The 20,857-nt window shown below is 34.8% G+C and overlaps 2 protein-coding genes across 4 annotated transcripts in view; both read left to right on the top strand.

The window, feature by feature from the left end:
• IKZF3 (IKAROS family zinc finger 3) overlaps positions 1-20,857 on the top strand; it is a 96,633-nt gene that overhangs the window by 3,260 nt on the left and 72,516 nt on the right. The window contains exon 1 of one of the 3 annotated variants that reach the window (XM_027033858.2): positions 128-410. The exons of 1 other annotated variant lie outside the window; for it this stretch is intronic. In XM_027033858.2, coding sequence (XP_026889659.1) covers positions 404-410 — 7 coding nt within the window. In that variant the 5' untranslated portion in view covers positions 128-403. Of the gene's footprint in view, positions 1-127; positions 411-20,857 lie in introns of those variants that run through there. One more of the 3 variants, XM_015078597.3, reaches the window with a different exon arrangement.
• Positions 417-11,965, top strand: LOC128313503 (ATP synthase subunit ATP5MJ, mitochondrial-like). The gene has a single exon (XM_053212425.1). It carries the CDS (start codon positions 10,580-10,582, stop codon positions 10,760-10,762), a length of 183 nt encoding a protein of 60 aa, XP_053068400.1. The 5' UTR covers positions 417-10,579; the 3' UTR covers positions 10,763-11,965.

The raw sequence follows: 20,857 nt of genomic DNA, 5'->3' as shown, positions 1-20,857 counted from the left end.
AACTTGTAAGAAACAATCCAGAGCCCCCCTTCCCCCATATATTACGCTCCCATCCGTTATCCTTCTTAGACACTTTGGGACAATTTACTGATGGGCCATTTCCATCCTATCTGGGTTCTCAGGGTTTGACATTCAAAAAGGGGCTGGAGGTGAGGAACTCGGGCGCTCCGCGGTGAACGTGCTTTAAAGCCGCCGCCAGCCAGCGCCGCTGTAACCCTGTGCACCGGCGGGTCGTCCGCTCCTGCCCCTTTCAATCTGCGCCGACGCGGCGGCGCGATCCCGGGGACTCCCCGCGCCGGGAATCTCCCGCCAGCTGCGCGCTGCGTCCCGGCGACGGCAGGAGCACGTGGAGCGGCCGGGTAGCCAGAGCGGCAGCTCCAGCCCAACCCAGCCCGGCAGCGAGATGGAAGGTGAGCCTCCAGCCCGCTTCTTTTCTAAGGGGTCTTTGAAAAGCTTGACCGGTGCACGCAGCAGAGAGAGTACCTTCTGAATCTCGGTTTTGCTTCTATTTATTTCTTTTGTCAAAAGTAAATATGAGGCATTTCAGAGGGCAAAGCGTGTAGTTCTTAAACATCTCTCATTTTGCCCCCCCCCAACCCCCACCTAACTTTGGGAAATGATAATTTCTCCGCAATTTTATGTCTTAAGGGTTGTCAGACATGAGGGCTCAACTCGAAGTCTGCAGAGGAAGAGTACTTATGGGGCGTCCCTGAAATGGCAGCAAAGCTGGGTTGGAATAATTGATTCTTTTGGATTTTTTTTTTTTTCTTCCATGGCCTCAGTGTCCATTGGATTCAGGCTAACCTGAGTGACTTATTTAGAATTAAACTTAACAGTTTTTCTTCTTCTAAGAGTAAATGCTGTCATATGGGGAAGGTAAATTTTAAACTGGTTGGCACTTGTGGTTTGCTTGGAACTCGATCTTCTAATGGTCCTTTATCCAAAGCAAAAACCAGGATCAATTAAAAAGTTTCATTTGAATTAATTTTGAGAGTCGTGAAACTATCCTCACTTCTCAAAAAATTTCAGTATATACTTATTTGGGATAACTAAAATTTCACACCACTGTTGTAAACTTTTCAACAAGGGTTTGTTACACTCTGAAAAATGGAAGATTTTCAAGTTGGGGAGTGCATTTCAAGTTGGGGAAGGTGCTGATATTTGGAAAACTAGAATTTGTGAGAAACGGATTCATTCTCTTAATAAATGAGATACTGACACCTAATTAAAATGTTAATTTGATAAATATTATGAATAACATGGTTTTTTTCATAATAATGAATTGATCTTTGGCAACCCTAGATCTAGAGTATATAAAGTTATTTAAATTTAATTAACTACTTTGAGATACAAGATACATGTGGCAGAACTTTTTTTTTCCTTCAAAATATAATTAAGTGCAATATTGTGGTCCTGAATCCTCAGTTTGTACCTGGGTATGCTTACAATTTTTCTAACTGCTGTGGCCCATGTAAAAATTTTTTTTTTCTTTAAGTAGAATGCCAAACAATAAGTCAATAAACAGTATGTGTTTAGTATGGATATGACAACTTTTAAATAGCCATTATGAATAATGCTTCAAGTGTTTTATGAAAAACTATGCTTTTAAAATTTTAAATTATTAGGGTTTAAAAAAATAACTCTTAAAGTTGACACTGTGAATATTTTAAAAATGGTCTATGAACTATAATTGTTAACATGTAAAGGCTTTGTTGACCAAGAACAGGAAAAAAAATTAGGTCACTGTACACTATGAAAAAATAATTTTAAAAATTCTCATGCTTTAATTATTATAAATGAATTGCTGAATTTATTTTGTGAAGTCATAAATCAATATTCAACACTATTTTTTTCTTATTCCTAATCATTTCACTTCTCCAGACTAACATGCAGAATAATGTAAATCCATGGAAACTAGAGTGTTTCCCTGTAAATGTTAATACTCTTGGATTCATTTATTTAATGTGAAACAAAGAAATTATTAAATAAATAGCATAATTTGGGATATAATGCCCTTAACAAAGACTTTTAGATAAGCCTGAATAAAGGCTCTCTGGAAAAGAAAGGAATGAAAACTTGTATAGAATTTGGTTTAGAATGCACAAACTATAAATGGAAAGAGATGGAATCTGGAATATAGGCAGTGATCAACTGTGAGTTTATATGTCTAGATTAAATTCATAGGTCCATAGAGATGGATGGTATATAGTATGCTTAATGCAAAAACTTGAAAGAAAAGAAAAGGTTAATGATATGAATTTGGCTGTGCTACTTGAGGACAGAGTATTTGATGCAGTAAAATATCTAGTTCTTTACCCGAGATTGACTAATCTGGTCCATGTGTTTGATATTTAAAATATTTTTATATTATCTTGACATTTTGGTCTCAATATAAATAAATTTAACCTGGAATGTATACCTCTCATTTCTTGGTAGTATAAGAAAGTAGAATACTTTATGGAATACCTTTATTTTCTGCCTAATTTGGTGGTAAAATTAACATGCTATAGTTTATTGTAAAATGTGAAGCTGTTTAGTCATTCCTTCAACATATAAAATCTTTTTAAAATTCATTCATCAATAGATGTTTATTGAGACTTTCTATTATGATTTCAGATGAAATAAGCTTTGAAATTGAAATTTTGTCATGTAAAAATGAAAAGTTAATGCATATAATAAATCAAAAGCTGTAACTTTTTTCTTTTCTCACAATCTTTGATCCTAAGTATTTTCTATCCAAAGACTTTTGATGTTGCTAAGTTTTGTTATTTGTGTTATAGTAACAGTATCTTCTTCTTTTTGTTATGGTTGAGAAATGAGGTGGTTCACAAAAATGGATTTCATAGGTATTGGCATGTTTCTCATTTAATATAAAACCTTTCTATTTAAATGATACTGGGTAGAGATCTTTCTAAGTGTATTTATTACACAGCCCCCTCCCTGTCTTATAAACAAAGTACATGAGAGATCACTTTATCTTGGTAACCTTGAGTCACTATTCTGACCATCAGGTAATGTTCTATAGTATATTCTTATGGGGGATTTGAACTGTGCAGAGCTGAATGCCCCTACACTAAATATTCCAGGGTTATTGAACAAATTTTGTTTCCTTGATGTCAGCTTCTGCTTCTTATCACATGGCTTTTGTGGAAGCCATTTTTCATTTCTAGGTCCCTTTCTATGCTTTGGATGGTTGAGTTTTACAGAGATATAGCCTCCAAATGGTGGAGTTTACTAGCCCTCCATTATGAGCATATGAAGGATGAAATGGTAAAGTTCAAAGGAACAAAAATGACAGAATATAATTTTAGAAAATTCCTGTGTGTACTTCCTATGATCCAATATGCTATTTCACACTTCCATGTCTTCACTAAGATTTTCAGCCCATTTTCTACCTGGTTATGCTTACTCATCCTTCGCTCTGCAGGTGCCCTCCTTCTGATGACCTTCTCTGATGCCTTCTGGTGGTCTCCCTACTGGTCCCTCACCTCCCTTCACCTAGGCCAAGGTCCTTTCCTTTCTGTACACACTTCTGCCAGTTGTATTTATTGCTTTAAATGTTTCTAACCCCACTGGTCTTTAAGCTCTTAGAGGGCAGAGAGTATGTTTTATTTTTGTGTGCTCGGTGTCAGAAATGGTTTCTGTTCATAAAAGACCCTCACAGTTTGTTGCATTCAATTAAGAAAATAGTGCTGAAAAGTAATTTTCATTATGTTTATATGACACCTTTTATTTAATTAATTTCTATGAGTAGGAGATTGGTGCTAGCAATTCTTTGATAGAACTCAGAAAAATTTTAAAGTATTTAATTAAATGGTATAATAGAAAAAACAGAGAAAACAAAAATGTTATTTTTTTTTTTGGCTAAACTAGCCTTAAGGCAAAATCTTATCTATTAGCTATACATCAGCAGATTTCAGGATTACATGTAAGTCTATTAAAATATGAATCAAATATGAACAGAAATTTGCTTTCTCAGTCAGTAAGATAGAAATGACACTGTAAAATTAGCATACAACTTTCCAGTAATACCTTTTTAATACATTATTATAAACTTGTCAATATATTAACTGTATATACTCACTTATTTAGTACTAAAATGTTAGTCATAGATCTTTTATCAGACATTCAATGTAGACCATGTATGAGAAGAACTGAGTGATTAATACAGAAACTTGCCTGTAGTAGGTGCTCAATAAATGATGTTTTCATGCTAAGGGTTCATTAATTATTGTGAAAAGAGATTCTAAACATCACAAGGATATAGAGTGCATTCTGCTATCTAGCTTTTTAAAAATATAACTCTTCATTAGCTGGTATATTTATAATAATTAAAAAGCATAAGGATGACTCTAAGGCCTTTTGAATCACTAAAAAAAAGATGAAATAATGAAACAATTATATTTCTATTATATGTAGATTATTTGAAATGTAACCTATGTATAACAGTTATTATTACTATATAACCTATCAAAATACTTTAATCCCCAGTGATTATGAATAATTTTTTCAGTCTTAATTGAAATCTGCTTTCTGCATCCAAAATTAAAGTTCTTAGAGTCCAAAGTGTTGTAGAGTAAATCGAAATAGTGTGGAGTTGATACCATATTATATTAGATATGTGTTTCATCTAAGAGACATAAAAAGTAAGTGTTTAATAAAAGATATGAAACAGAATAAAATGTATTAATGGAACAATACTTTTCACTCATTGTCAAAAATTCAAAATCCACTTACCTCCTGACTTTTTGTATCAATAGAATTGGCAGCATATTACAAATTGTATTTGTTAATGTATGTTCTTAGAGATGAAATTTTTGGTACCTCAGATTATTTGTGGGTTTATAAAGGAAACTTTTTAAAATAAGAGAAATTGAAAACATTTCAGTAGCATCACTGATGAAACAATACAAAGCTACATTTTTTAGTTATAACTCCTAATTATCTAAAAGATTACTTAACTAGATTTCTTGCTTATTTTGGTTGTTAACATACCTGTAGCCCTTCCTAGACTGTCAGGTTCCAAAGCATAGGCATATTTTTTATCATCAGCCCATTCCTCAGCACATAGTACAACAACAGTCATATTTATTGAACAAATTAATGAATGAGTTGCCTGTGTGTTTCGTCATTTGATTATTTATTTGTTCAGCTTTTAGGGCAAAGAGAGTAAAGAAAATAATGACATTGAAACTAGTTAATTATGCTGGTTAATTTGTCAGAGGTACTGTAAAAGGTTTGGTAGAAGAGTCTGGAATGTTGGCTAAATCTAACAATATGAATAGTACCATCTTTTTCTAATCCAATATTGACTCTACTCTGGGCAAAATAATATAGTGCCCTCTAACTTATGGATTTGTTTAAAATTTTTGCAGCATTCTTTATGTCAATGAAGCACTGCACTTTCCACAATAAACCATTTTCCACAACAAATGTTTTGATTCTTAAAGTTGACAATAATATACTTTACTTAATTTGAGTTCTCTAACACAGCTTATCAGTTCACTTGCAAAGTGATATCTATTTGAGAGACTATTAACTTATCAGAATATTTGGCACATCAGAAGAGTTTCCTGTAATAGTAGTCATGTAGGCTGTGGATATGAAAAAAGATCATGCTCACAAACCTACAAACATTTTTATAGATGTGGAATTACATCATAATTAATATATAATAATAGCTCCAGTCTGAAAACTAAGTAACTAATTTTTATAATATTTAACAACTAATCATTTTTGCTATCATCTATCTTTATCTCTGTAATTAGGAAAGGACTTGCTAATACTCATTAATAGTTGATTTTATGCTTGCATGCAGTATAGACAGTACCATGTATGTGCATCAGAGGCTAACTTGATTTAAATTTCATTTGACTTTCATGAGTATCATTTACCAAATTTTAATGTGTTGAAGATTATCAATGTATAAATTTATACTCTGACCTCAAAGTGAAACTTTTTTTAATCAACTCTTTGAAACTCTTTGAAATATTAGCATTTTATAAATGTGATGAGTAAGATTACGGTTCTGCACTCTTGGTTTTTTTCCTGTGCATATTTGCTCATGTAAAATTATTGAGTTAAGAACATCATTAACTCTTCTATTCCCTGTGTTTAATTAAGTACCTATAAAGGCTCAGGCTAAGGTGGTTGGGACATGCTTTTGTTACAGTGTAGTAACCAACTGCTCAATAACAAAAAAAACACATCATGATTATATATTATAAATTTTTAAAATACTTATTATAAGTGTTGGGGGTACTTCTTGTCTTATTTTTATGTTCAGAGTTAAAGAATGTGAAGAATTGTTAAATATTTTGAGTGATTCAACTTTGAAACACAGATAGTTTAAAAACTATTCTGAAATACAGGTGCTTGGGTGGCTCAGTCACTTAATCATCTGACTCGATCTCAGCTCTAGTCTTCATCTCAGGGTCATAAATTCAAGCCCTGTGCTGGGCTCTGTGCTGCATGTGAAGCCTACTAGACAAACAAACAAACAAACAAACAAACTCTCCTGAAATAATAAGGTGAAACTCTTGCAAGTGGTAACAGTTTTTATATATATGCATCTTCATTTTATTCATATTGACAAGACAAAATATAGAATAATGTATGTGTTGATGCTGATATAAACTGTAAGTTTTATCCATATCTATAGATTTTTAGTTTTTATTAAAAGGCATATTGTTCTCATTGTTTGACCTTCTGGTAATTATTACATATTTGAACTTACTATACTGTATACTACTAAGATACTCCTCTATGTATTTTATGCATGGCAATCTCTGTAAGATTTCATTTGAAAAATGAAGTCTCTCTTCAAAAAAAAATTTAAAAACTCCTGGGATAGAAATAGATGCTTTATAACTAAGTAGTCTCTGGAAGCCAGTATTGTCTAAGATTCAGCAAGTTCTGTAAGTTGTGATTGTCAGAAATTAAACTCCTTTTCCCTTGGTTCTACAACTTCCTTTGTTAAGGCTAAGCTTCCTAACTTCATTTTGGTACTGTGGATGTTATGTTGTGCCATTCAAACCTTGAGAAATAGCTGGCCCATTGGGCTGCATGAGATATTTGTCTAAAGCAGTTGTGTGCCAGTGGATTCAAGGGGACCAAATGAGAGAAGTTATTCGTAACTGGTGTAAACCACCAATTTGCTACCTGTCTTGGTTTGAGAATTATTTCAGCAGGACAAAAGACTTTATGGACCATTCTAACCAACACACTTCTGCTTACTACCATAAAAACAAAATTCAGTGGGTGAACAATTTAGGATGAGTCATTATTTTAACATTTTTCATGCATTGTAGAAATAAGATTGTGAGCTTGTTTGATAAACAATAATTCAGTAGAAGATAGACACTTGGCATTTGTGAATATAACCTGTTGTTTTGACTCTTTGTGAGTGATCCTGAAGGAATACAATAATATGTGGAAATTTGTAAATGTTAGGGCTTTTGTAAAGGTTTAAATAGGATAATGTATATAAAAGTCCTATCTCACCTTTTTTTGCACATTTTTTAATTGGGTTCTCTTTTTTCTTACTGATTTGAAGAAGTTATTTATATATCCTACTTGGTTTTTTAAAATTTAATTTATTTTATTTTTTAAATTTACATCCAAGTTAGTTAGCATATAGTGCAACAATGATTTCAGGAGTAGATTCCTTAATGCCCCTTACCCATTTAGCCCATCCCCCCTCCCACAACCCCTCCAGTAACACTCTGTGTGTTCTCCATATTTAAGAGTCTCTTATGTTTTGTCGCCTCCCTGTTTTTATATTATTTTTGCTTCCCTTATGTTCATCTGTTTTGCATCTTAAAGTCCTCATATGAGTGAAGTCATAGGATATTTGTCTTTCTCTGACTAATTTCACTTAGCATAATACCCTCCAGTTCCATCCACATAGTTGCAAATGGCAAGATTTCATTCTTTTTCATCCTGAGTAATACTCCATTGTATATATAAACCAAATCTTCTTTAACCATTCACCAGTTGATGGACATTTGGGCTCTTTCCATACTTTGGCTATTGTTGATAGTGCTGCTATAAACATTGGGGTGCACGTGCCCCTTCGAAACAGCATACCTGTATCCCTTGGATAAATACCTCATAGTGCAATTGCTGGGTCGTAGGGTAGTTCTATTTTTAATTTTTTGAGGAACCTCCATACTGTTTTCCAGAGTGGCTGCACCAGTTTGCATTCCCACCAGCAGTGCAAAAGAGATCCTCTTTCTCTGCATCCTCACCAACATCTGTTGTTGCCTGAGTTGTTAGTGTTAGCCATTCTGACAGGTGTGAGGTGGTATCTCATGGTGGTTTTGATTTGTATTTCCCTGGGGATGAGTGATGTTGAGCATTTTTTCATGTGTCGGTTGGCCATCTGGATGTCTTCCTTGGAGAAGTGTCTATTCATGTCTTTGCCCATTTCTTCACTGGATTATTTATTTTTTGGGTGTTGAGTTTGATAAGTTCTTTGTAGATTTTGGATACTAACCCTTTATCTGATATGTCTTTTGCAAATATCTTCTCCCATTCTGTCGGTTGCCTTTTAGCTTTGCTGATTATTTCCTTTGCTGTGCAGAAGCTTTTTATTTTGATGAGGTCCCAGTAGTTCATTTTTGCTTTTGTTTCCCTTGCCTCCCTTCTTACTCTTGCTTCCACAGTAAGAAGTTGCTGCAGCCAAGGTCAAAGAGGTTTATGCCTGCTTTTTCCAAGAGGATTTTGATGGCTTCCTGTCTTACATTTAGGTCTTTCATCCATTTTGAGTTTATTTTTGTGTATGGTGTAAGAAAGTGGTCCAGGTCCATTTTTCTGCATGTCACTGTCCAGTTTTTCCAGCACCAGTTGCTGAAGAGACTGTCTTTATTCCATTGGATATTCTTTCCTGCTTTGTCAAAGATTGGTTGGCCATACATTTGTGGGTCCATTTCTGGGTTCTCTATTCTGTTCCATTGATCTGAGTGTCTGTTCTTGTGCCATCTACCTCAAATTTAAATTAGTAGGACTGAGAGACCAGAGTACACAAGTATATAGTTTATGTGTTATCCTAGCCAACAGCCTCAATGCACATCTCAATAAAAGAAATTTGGAGATTCTCAAAGGACTCCACAGTTTTCCATTGCAGACATCAATGACCTAATATAGTCCTGTTTGCCCCAAACCTAAGAAAACCTGGAGAACTTTTACAGGTATTTAGGGATGGAGACACATAATGATTTTAAAAAGTTGATATTAAGAATTAATGTAATGGCTCTTAGATCTTGTAGCTAGTACTCTATACAGTGACACTGATGATTATATGATGGCTCCTTGAGATATTGCATGGTCATGCTCACAGTTAAATAAGAATTTGGATAAGACACAAAAACAGGAAAAAATTTGTTTTTATCAACAGAATGCCCTTGTGTACAAAAATCTTACGTGGGACAGATGCAAGTGTGATGTTCCAGTTAAGAGGAGGGAGAAGGCAAGAGACTACTGCTATGCCTACCTAGCTGCTGGCCCTTTCCTTCTCCTGACACAGATGAGCACCTGTGGCAGCCCTCTGGAACCCTGGAGTTCCATAGAACACATTTTGAAAACTATCCATTCAGACTGTTACATGTTTTTTTTCTGCTGGTAACCCTGTATATAGACTTACCTCCTTCAATCCATCCATTTTGAGGATTGCTGCCAGAATGATCTTCCTAAAATATCAAGTCACTCCCCTACTGAAAAAACCATTTTAAGGATTTCTTAGTAAGGCATTTAAGATAATCCACAATGTAGCTTCAATATACCTTGTCAGAGGTAACGTTTGTCCTCTAATGTTATTCTGGACCGCTTAGTATTCCCTGAACATGCATTACTTTTCCTAACTCCTGATTTTTCTAATGTTGTTCAAACCCAACAAGTCCAAAAATTAACTCATTGTCTGTCTCTCCAATCCAAACCAACTTCTCCTGATTTCCCAACACTGTTAATAGCACCACAATCCCACTGAAATCCTCATTCATCCATTATGTTCCATCACAAATGCCATTCCTTTTAGGAAGCCATTTTTCATTCCAGGTTGGAATTTATCCCTTTTTCTGAAACTTAGTAACATTTTATGTCTAATGACTGCCAGAACCTAACTCCATTTTATGTATAAACATGAAGTATTTTTGGATGGTTTTAATACAGCCTAAATTGTCTAGCAATGCAACTACTATATAAATGAAGAGAAGATGATTCTTTGTTATGTTGAGAGCCAAGACTCTTTTGCCATTATTGATGCAACCTGTATCCTTCTGCATTTTTAGGCCTTACATTCATGGTGACTCTACAAATATATCTGACTACAATAATATTATGTTTTCTAGAATGATTGTGCTGGTATATTTACATATTGAAAGACAAATTATTTTGTTATTTTTTTATCTTTATATGACAGTTGGGGCTTCATTAAAAAAAACTCACATGTGTGGATAGGTTATATTTAATTCATGATGATAAAAGAGGTATTACAAAATATTTTTTCTAAAAGGGGGACACTTCTTTCTGAGTCATTGACTGTGTGCATCAGAGTGGTCTGAGCTGGGGGTCTTTCACCAAGATGCTTCAAAGCCTTTTTAAAAATGTTTGGGTCCCCATGAAGCCCTACTATACCCAAGTGTACCAGGAGATTTGGGTAGGAATGGAGTTGATGGGCTTCATTGTTTATAAAATTGGGAATGATTATAAAAGAAATAAAGCTTTGAAAACTTTGAGTCCTGCACTTGCTTGTGGTCATCATTAACCAGTTTTACTTGGAATACACATCAGCTGGAACGTCAGTCTGTCTATAAATCTCAGTAAGTTAGTTCTGTGCTCTGTTGGATAGAAACGTGAAACATCGCTGTACACTTGTAGACATGTTGTTTCCTTTGTGGCATGAATAGATGTAACTGTGAGATGCAAAAAATAAAAAATAAAAATAAAAAAAGACACTTGGCCTTGATAGATTAGGTTGAGAATCTTTCTAAGTTTACTGTACTACAAGAGAACAGCCACAGCCTAAATAAGATAATGTTTATGAAAATCATCTTGTATAGTACTAGACACAAAGTTGAGGTCTAGCAAATGTTTATCTTAGTTCATAAATCATTTACAGGTATCCTTTAGATCCTTGCCAATCTAAATATAATCTGTGGACCAGCATCAGCAACATCTGGCAGTTGTTACAAATGCAGAATCTTAGGCCAGACTTGCTGAATTAAAATCTGCATTTTAACAAGGTTCCTAGGGAATTCTTGTGCACATTGAAATCTTATCAACCTTGCCCACAGTTTGAAAAGTGTCAGTGTAGCTTATCATCACTCTCATAGCACATGTTTGATTAGTAGTGGATCATCTTTATATATGTATTTGGAATATATATTTTATTTAATTGCTGATTTTATTTTTTATTTTTTAAAAACATTTTTACTGTTTATTTTTGAGAGAGAGAGAGAGAGAGCGAGTGGAGGAGGGGCAGAGAGAGGAAGAGAGAGAATCTGAAGCAGGCTCTGTGCTGACAGCAGTGAGCCTGATGTGGGGCTCAAACTCATGAACAGTGAGATCATGACATGAACTGAGGTCGGGTGCTTAACCCACTGAGCCACGCTGGCACCCCCTAAATGCTGATTTAAAAAAAATTTTTTTTAATGTTTTATTTATTTTTGACAGAGAGAGAGAGAGAGAGACAGAGCATGAGCGGGGGAGGGGCAGAGAGAGTGGGAGACACAGAACCCGAAGCAGGCTCCAGGCTGTGAGCTGTCAGCACAGATCCTGACACGGGGCTCAAACTCACAGACCGCGAGATCATGACCTGGGCCGAAGTCAGATGCTCAACTGACTGAGCCACCCAGGCATCCCTAAATGCTGATTTTAAAAGATAGTTGAACAATGAAAGCTTTAGAGCATTTATTTTTTTACTTATATTGTCATACATTTGTGACACAACCTAATCCAAAAATCAGAAATCTTCATTCATTCATTTAAAAAATATTTATTGAATGCCTATTATGTGCCACATATGCAAAATATTGGCATTACGGTAGTAAACAAGACAGGCAATGCTTTTGCTGACACTGAATTTAGAGTTAGGTAAGGAAGACAGGCCCCCCAACAAGTAAGTAACAAATGAAATAATTAAAATACTAAGTGCTGTGAAGGAAATAAAAATAGTGCTAATATGGAGATTAATGGTGAGGGACAGAGTTGGTAAACTCTTTTTTAGTTAGAGATAGAGATTTGGTCATCTTCAGCACATAGATGATATTTAATGCCATTAGAATGGATGGCATCACCTAAAGAGAGAATGTATTGTATGAAGGGGGCCCAGGATTGAGCCTTGAGAAACATCTAACTTAAGTGGTCAGATAGAGGAGGAAGAGCCAGCAAAAGAGAAAAAGCAGCTAGCAAGACAGGAGGAAAACCAACAGAACATGGTGTAATGGAATTCAAGAGTTGGGAGTGTTTCATGAAGGAGTAGGTGGTCAGCTATGTTCAATGTTGCCGAAAAATCAAGTAAAGTGAGGACAAAAAGTGTGAGTTGGTTTTGGCAACATAAAACTTGCTAAGTGACCTTAACAAAAGTGGTTTTTGTGGAGTGGTGGGGATGGAGGGAACAGAGGAAGTAGAAACATTAATACAGACTATTTTCCCCAGAAATTAGCTAGGAGGTGAAGCAGAGAAATAAGTGGGCATGTTGCTGGAGAGAAATGTGGATCAAGAGATTTTGTTTGTTTTGTTTTCCAAAGATTAATAACACTTAAACCATCTGTAATATATATATATATATCAAGCACCAAAATTAAAACAAATCTTGAAATCTCAATTCTCAGGGAAGTTTGGTTGGAGTATTAGCTATCACTGAAAATATCTTTATATATACTTGGCACATAACATTTAAATACATTTCCTCACCGTGAGAATTTTGAAGATATATGCTGCCCTTTTTAGTGGATGGTTGGTATGGATATAATCTGTATTCTGTAGAAGAATCATGAGAAACCCTTGAAAGTCACTTTTTTCAAAAGCGGGAAGATAGTACTATAATTGCATCGCTAAGGTTTGTGATTTTAGATATTTGAAAATGTTTGAGTGTTCAATAGATTTTTTTAAATTAAGGAATAAAAAGAAGAATAAAAAATAAGGAATAACTTACACAGTGAAGTGCACATGTTATGTTATATAGCTTGATTAATTTTTACCTATATACACACCTTCCTGATCGAGATATGGAACATTTGCATCACCCTGAAGGTTCCCTTGCTCTCATTTAAAATTGGTATCAGCACTTTGCCCCATTTAAACATTATTCATATTTCTATCATCATCGTTCAGTTTTCCTATTCTTGATTTCCATATAAGTGGAATCATATAGTACATGATTTTTTGGTATCTGGCTTCTTTTGCTCAACATACTTTTTGAGATCCACTCATATTGTTACATTTATTAGTAGTTTATTTTCTTTTATTATTAAAAGGTGTGAATATACCACAATTTGCTCATTCTACTCTTAATGGACATTTGATTGTTTCCAGTATTTGTCTATATTATGAACATTCATATGCATGTCTTTTTGGTGGACATAAACGTTTATTTCTCTTGGATATAGATCTAGGGCTAGCATTTCTGGGTCATAGGTTAGGTGTATATTTAGCTTTGATACATACTGACAAATAGTTTCCAAAGTGGTTGGACCAGTTTACCATCTGTCTAGCAATATTGGAGAGTTCTAGTTGTTTCACATTTTACCAACACTTGTTATTATCAGTTGTTTTTTTTAATTTTAGCCATTTTTGTGGGTGTGTAGTGGTATTTAATTGTGTTTTAATTTGCATTTTTCTGATGAATAATGTTGAATACCTTTTCATATGTTTATTGGCCATTTAGATATCCTCATTCCTGAAGTTTTGTAAGCCTTCTGTATATTTTTTTAAGTTGGGTTGTTTATATTTTTTCTTATTTATTTTGTAGACATTTAAAACATATTTTAGGGGCACCTGGGTGGCTCAGTCAGTTAGACACCCAGCTCTTGATTTCCGCTCAGGTCATCATCTCACGGTTCGTGAAATCAATCCCTGCGTCAAGCTCTGTGCTGATAGCACAGAGCCTGCTTGGGATTTTCTGTCTTCCTCTCTGTATCCCTCTCTCTCTCTCTTTCTCTCTCAAAAATAAATAAATAAACATTAAAAAATATTTTAGAGGGGGCGCCTGGGTGGCTCAGTTGGTTAAGCATCCGATTTTGGCTCAGGTCATGATCTCACTGCTTGTGAGTTTGAGCCCCGCATCAGGCTCTGTGCTAACAGCTCAGAGCCTGGAGCCTGCTTCAGATTCTGCGTTTCCCTCTCTCTCTGTCCCTTCCCTGCTGTGCTCTGTCTCTCTCTCTTTCTCTTTCTCAAAAATAAACATTAAAAAATTTTAATAAAAAATAAAATAAAATAAAATATTTTAGAAACATGTACTTTGTCAGATGTGTATTGCAAATTTTTTCTTCCAGTTTGTAACTTGCTTATTTTCTTAATCTATTTGATAAGTAGATTTTTTTAACTTTAACTAAGACTAATATATTAAATTTCTGGGGGGAGGATTGAGTGCCTCTCACATCCTGTTTAGAAATATTTGCCTACTCTAAGATCATAAAAATATTCTCCTGAGTTTTCCTCTAGAAATTTGATTGCTTTAGCTTTCACATTTAGGTTTATTACCCACTTTAAATTAATGATTCTGGTTTTTCAAATTTTTATGTGAATTCCAGTTAGTTAGTGTATAGTGTAATATTGGTTTCAGGAGTAGAATTTAGTGATTCATCACTTACATATAACACCCAGTGCTCATCATAACAAGTGCTGTCCTTAATACCCATCACCCATCTAGCCCATCCCCACCTCCCTCCATCAACCCTTAGTTTGTTCTCTATCGTTAGGAGTCTCTTATGGTTTGCTTCCCTCTCTCTCTTTTTCCCCCTTTCCCATATGTTCATCTGTTTTGTTGATTCTGTTTTTGACCCCAATTATTTTATAACAGAAAGTAGACATTTTGCAATTAAAATGAAAATCTTACTTGGAGAATGTTGGATTCAATCATTTTAACACAAACATGTAAAAAAAAATTAATGTTTATTTTTGAGAGAGAGACAGAGACAGAGCTTGAGCAGGGAAGGGGCAGAAAGAGATGGAGACACAGAATCCAAAGCAGGCTCCAGGTTCTGAGCTGTCAGCACAGAGCCTGATGAGGGGCTTGAACCCACAAGCTGTGAGATCATGAATTGAGCTGAAGTCGAACACTTAACTGACTGAGCCACTCAGGTACCCCTAACACATTTTTTTAAGTAGCAATGACATGAAATACCATTCTTCCTTTTCTCTATATGTATTCATTTGGTGGCATGTGATATCTGTGGCAAAATTAATATGTATTTATTTTTCTACAACTTATTTTTCTATCAAGGAAAATAACACTAGATATTGAATTTGCTGTTTTAGACCTATAACCAACAGTCTATAATTTCCTCATTAGACATTTAATCTACTTGGGAAATAGGATATTTTATTAAAAAAGAATAAGGTAGGAAAAACTGGAATGGTGATGTGGGCTGTATTTGATCTGGTGTCCTTAAAGAAGTAATCTTGATATTTATTTATTTTTTATTTTTTTAATGTTTATTTATTTGGGGGAGACAGAGAGACAGAGTACAAGCAGGGGAGGGGCAGAAAGAAAGGGAAACACAGAATCCAAAGCAGGCTCCAGGCTCTGAGCTGTCAGCACAGAGCCCGATGAGGGGGTCGAACCTACAAAGCGCAGGATCATGAACCTGGGCTGAAGTCAGATGCTTAACCAACTGAGCCACCCAGGCACCCAGTAATCTTGGTATTTCTTAACCTTTACCTTAGTCCAAGGTAGAAGAAGGAAAGGAAGTATTTCATGACTAGAGGAATTACTCTCATTTTATATCTTCCTTTCCCCTCAATCATAGTCAACTGAAGTGTTTGAAATTATTAGGTCTGAAATCTTTTCTAGTTTTGGCCTTCTTCTAAAATCTGTAATCTATATAGGAAATCACTTTAAACATTATTTAAATTTTGTGAAACAAAAGGGAAATTCAAGACATGAATCCTGCTTCTTAATGTGTCACTGACATTGTACCCTTAGACCATTACGTGACTTTATATTTTTTGTTTTTCTTTGTGTCTTGAATTTTGTCTATATAATGGGGAGATAATAAATGCCATTGCACCTGTTTATCTTCCAGAGATGCTATGAGAAATCTTCATTTGCACTACTGGGCTAAGTGGTTGATGTCACATTTTTGGAGAACCACAAGCAAACAAAACCAGGTTCAGAAGAAATCTCTAACCATGAGTGAGAGTGTTAGCATCTGAGTGATAACTTATCCTGTATGTTTCCAGAGAGCTGAACTTGGACCTGAAATGTACATTTCAGGAAATTTGAGTTCAGCTATCTATATTTAAGGAGGAACTTTTTTTAACCATTAGAGCTTTTCTGAAATGGCAAGGAATAACATTCTATATTATTGGAAGTGTGTAAGTAGAGGCTGTGCAACCCAAATAGGGGGGTATTGGAGGAAATTCAGGTAGCAGAGGAAGAAGAGGTAAGATAGCTAAGATATCCACTCCAATTCTTGTATTTTAATTTCATTAGGTTATAAGGATCATTTTTCATTAAACAGAACTATTCTTGGGGAGCCTGGGTCAGTTAGGCATCCAACTCTGATTTCAGCTCAGGTCATGAACTCACATGGTTTGTGAGATCAATCCCCCCATTGGGCTTCATGATGACAGCACATGGACCTTCTTGGGATTCTCTCTCCCTCTTTCTTTGCCTCTCCCCCGCTCACCCACGTGCTCGTGCTGCCTCTCTCTTTCTCTCAAAAATAAATAAATAAACTAAAAAGCATAACTAATCCTATGTGGTAAGATTCCAGGAATGATTATACCTGGTAGTATTAAGAGAATTAGAGAAAGACCTTTCAGAAATAGTAGCTCACCCTTGTGTTGCCACATTTATAGTACTAAGTGTTAATTTTGTTATTGTTGAACACATTTTTGTAGTCAATGACTCAGTTTCCTAAGCCTTTGGTTAAAAAAATTAAAAGTGGACCTTTTAGAGAAGAGAAAGTTTTTTTGTTTTTTTTTTAAGAGGCATGAGGATAGGGGAGTCAGTTTACCGTTATGAAGATAAAAAGGAGTGTCAACACTCAGAGACAGTTTTCTGGCAGCTGTCAGGGACCAATGCTACAGGCAGCTGTCACACATGGTACAGGATTCTTTCTAAAATTTGACATTTTGCTCTCCTTTAGCACCTACACTTTCTACCAGGAAAACAGACTAGTGAATAAAATCTGATCTCTGAAACTAAGAATAGAATTTTGTTAGCTGATATTCTTCATTGAATGTCAGTTACTTAATAGTATCAAAATAAAGGCAAGTTTACAACTACTTGAGTTAAAAATATGGTTACAAATTCTGTTGCTAATGAAAATATTTGGTTTTGTTCATAGATAATTTATTTTCGAGTTAAGAGGTAAAAACCTTCACATGTGAACTTTGATGAAATCTCTATTAACCAGACTGCTGCCATTTCCAAGTTTAAATTTTATTTGTCGTCTACCCCCTTTCATTTAGCAGTGCATAAAATGCTAGAATCTCTGAGAAAAATCTTAGTATCTTTTTTTATTTTTGAATGTTTATTTATTTTTGAAGGAGAGAGAGAGAGACAGAGCATGAGCAGGGAAGGAGAAGAGAGAAAGGGAGACAAGAACCCAAAGTGGGCTCCAGGCTCTGCGCTGTCAGCACAGAGCCTAATGCGGGTCTCAAACTCACAAATCATGAGATCATGACCTGAGCCAAAGTCAGACACTTAACCAACTGAGCCACCCAGGCACCCCAAAAAATCTTAGTATCTTAACAAAAATTCTAACTAGTGAAATTGTTTTAAATGGCATCTTCGCCAATGAAAAGAGAATCTGAAGGAATAAAAACAAATTGGAAACTGTCATTTCTCAGCAAACATATGAGAAGGCTTGTTTTCCATACTGGTAGAAAACAATTTGAGATTGCTAGTAAAGCTTTGAGACTCTGGAGTACTTGGAAAGCTACAGAAGAAATAACCTTTAATTTTCCAGTCAAATTCGTTTGTCAGCCATGTCAGTAATATAATAGATATAATTTTTATAACATTTGTTATTTAAAGGTCAAGGGAAAACACTAACGATTTAATTAAAACGTATGAGGAGATTGGTTATTTAATTGTAGGAAGGGCAGGAGGACAAATGATATGAAAAGAGTGTTTGCTAGGGTTTTCTGCTAGATTATAATTTTGGCTTTTAAATGAGATAAGAAAAATGGTTTTATCAAACGATACCAAAAAATCCTAATGGAAATATGATGCTAAGTATATTTGTGCACATACGTGTGAGTATACTTTAAAATATTTTATCTGGATGTTTGGCATCATGTGGTGTTTTATTTTATTTTTTTTTACCCTCCAAAAAAGTCACAGTAATGTTTCAGTCAGTATGGAAGGTGTTGTCTAGATGCTTTATATCGTTGATTACTACATTAATGAAAACTATAACTTTTTCCTGAAATTCCAATTGTAGGAATTTGGAAATATTGATAGAAGATTGCCATTGTTAAATTGTTTCCTGGTATAATACCTTTAGTTTTTTCTTGGTATTTAATTTTTATATGTGGTTTGATTTATTTTTTTCCTGATTCAGAGTTTTAATATTTGTTTTAAAGAAATAGCTTTGCAGTGGTATCCCAAGCAACAGCAGGATGTTCTCAAATCTAGAGCAGTGCCATTCAGTAGAACTTTCTGTGATGATGGAAAGGTTCCTTGTCTATGCTGTCCAGTATAGTAACCACTAGCCGCATGTTCTGTTGAGTACTTTAAATGTGGGTGGTGGAACTGAGAAACTAAATTTTTAATTTTAATTAATTTACATTTAAAGTTAAATCACCACATGTGGCTGGTGGGTACTGTATTGGATGATACAGTATTAGTATTAGTAATAGATCTAGAGCACGGCTTGGTAAACTTTTCTGTAAATGACAAGATAGTGACTTTTATAGGCTTTGTGAGTCATATAGTCTCTGTTGCAACTTTTCAGCTGTACTCCATTGGAGTGCAGAAGCAGCCATCGACAACACATAAATGAATGAGTTTGGCTGTGTGCCAATAAAACTTTATTTTTGGATACTGAAATTTGAATTTCATATAATTTTCCAGGGGCATGAAACAGTATTCTGATTGTTTTATCCATTTAAAAATGTAAAAACCACTCTTATTTCCCATGCTATACAAAAACAGGTGGTAAGCTGTAGTTTGCAGAACTTTGATCTAGAGTGTCTGTAAGGATCAATAATAGAGGTATAAAAATTCATGTGTTCATTCAATAAATATTTATTGAGTGCCCATCATTGTTGGGCACTATTTTGGGACCTGAAGATACAGCAAAATAGTAATAAAAAATACAGACAACATTCCTGTTGTCATGAACTTACATTCTGGTAGAGGGAGATAGGTTAAAAAAATAACAAATATATGCGTATATATGTCAGGTGGTGACAATAAAGAAATTTTATGAAGAAAAATAAGGCAGGGTAAGAGAAAAGAAAGTGACAATGGAGGATGACATTTTATTTTTTTTAATTTTTAATTAAGTTAAAAATTTTAATTTTAGTAGAGTTAACACAGTGTTATATTAGTTTCAGATGTACAATATGGTGACTCAACAATTCTATACATTACTTAATGTTCATCATGATAAGTGTACTCTTAATCCCCATCACCTGTTTCACCCTCCCCCCTCCCCCAACAGAGGATGATGTTTTTGTATAGGATAGTTAGGTAAAGCTTGTTTGGTAAGGTGATTTTTGAGCACACATCTGAATGAAGAGAGGAAACTGGCCACATGGTGATCTGGGGGAAGAGCATTCTGGTCAGAAGGAAAGGTAAATGAAAAGGTCTTGAGGCAGGAGTATGATTTACCTATTCAAGTAACAGGAGAGATGTAGAAAATGAGACTTATATTTAAACAAAATTAACACACTCTGGGATTCTTCTATCATCTGCACCAGTTATGATAAACATCAGTACAGGAAACTATATTTCAAAAGCAATACAGGGACCCTTCATTCTTAACTTTCTAGAGCATTCTTTTGGAAAATATTGTAAAGCTATGTTGACTGCCAACATATTAAAAAGATGGCAGTAATTTAACATTAAAAATATTTATATTTCAAATAGAAAAATTTTGAAGTGTTTTTTTGGACTGAAGTGTAAAGAAATTACAAAATGATCCATTAAAAACTGGAAAGTTTTACTGTACTTAGAAATATTTAACAGGTTTCTGGTCTTCAGTTGGAATTTCTTTCACTATCTGTCTACTACTGGGCTTCACCATTTTATAAGGACCTTTGATTTCAGGTGGAAAAAATGTACTTCAATTTCTTTTGTCCTGTGTTTTAAATATTTTTTAGTACCCAAGAAGAATATCCATGTAGCCTGATAATAGATGGTTTTAATGTTTCCTTCAAGTTCTGAATGCTAAGGTAGTCAGAATCTCCTTTTTCTCTTAGAAACTGTACTCATTTGTTTCTGGTGTTATTTGTAGCACACAAAGGCCACTTGAAAAAATATTGAGAGCTATTTAAATGTCATTGTCGGGGGGTTTAAAAGGTTCAGGGGCTGGGACCTTTTTCCTTTAGGTCACCAAATTAAAAGCCATCTTGCTCTGTAGTAACTAAAGAATATTTTCACATGAAGGTTGTTTATGTGAAACTTTTGAGCTAGTTTTTTTTTCTTTTCTTTTTTTTTTCCTGTTAAGAATCCCTTTAG

The sequence above is a fragment of the Acinonyx jubatus genome, chromosome E1, assembly GCF_027475565.1.
Source record: "Acinonyx jubatus isolate Ajub_Pintada_27869175 chromosome E1, VMU_Ajub_asm_v1.0, whole genome shotgun sequence".
Lineage (NCBI taxonomy): Eukaryota > Metazoa > Chordata > Mammalia > Carnivora > Felidae > Acinonyx > Acinonyx jubatus.
This window is presented reverse-complemented; position numbering and strand designations above follow the sequence as displayed.

Excerpts from the sequence above, each read along its gene's own strand:
- LOC128313503 (XM_053212425.1), top strand. The coding sequence starts at position 10,580 with ATGCTTCAAAGCCTTTTTAAAAATGTTTGGGTCCCCATGAAGCCCTAC.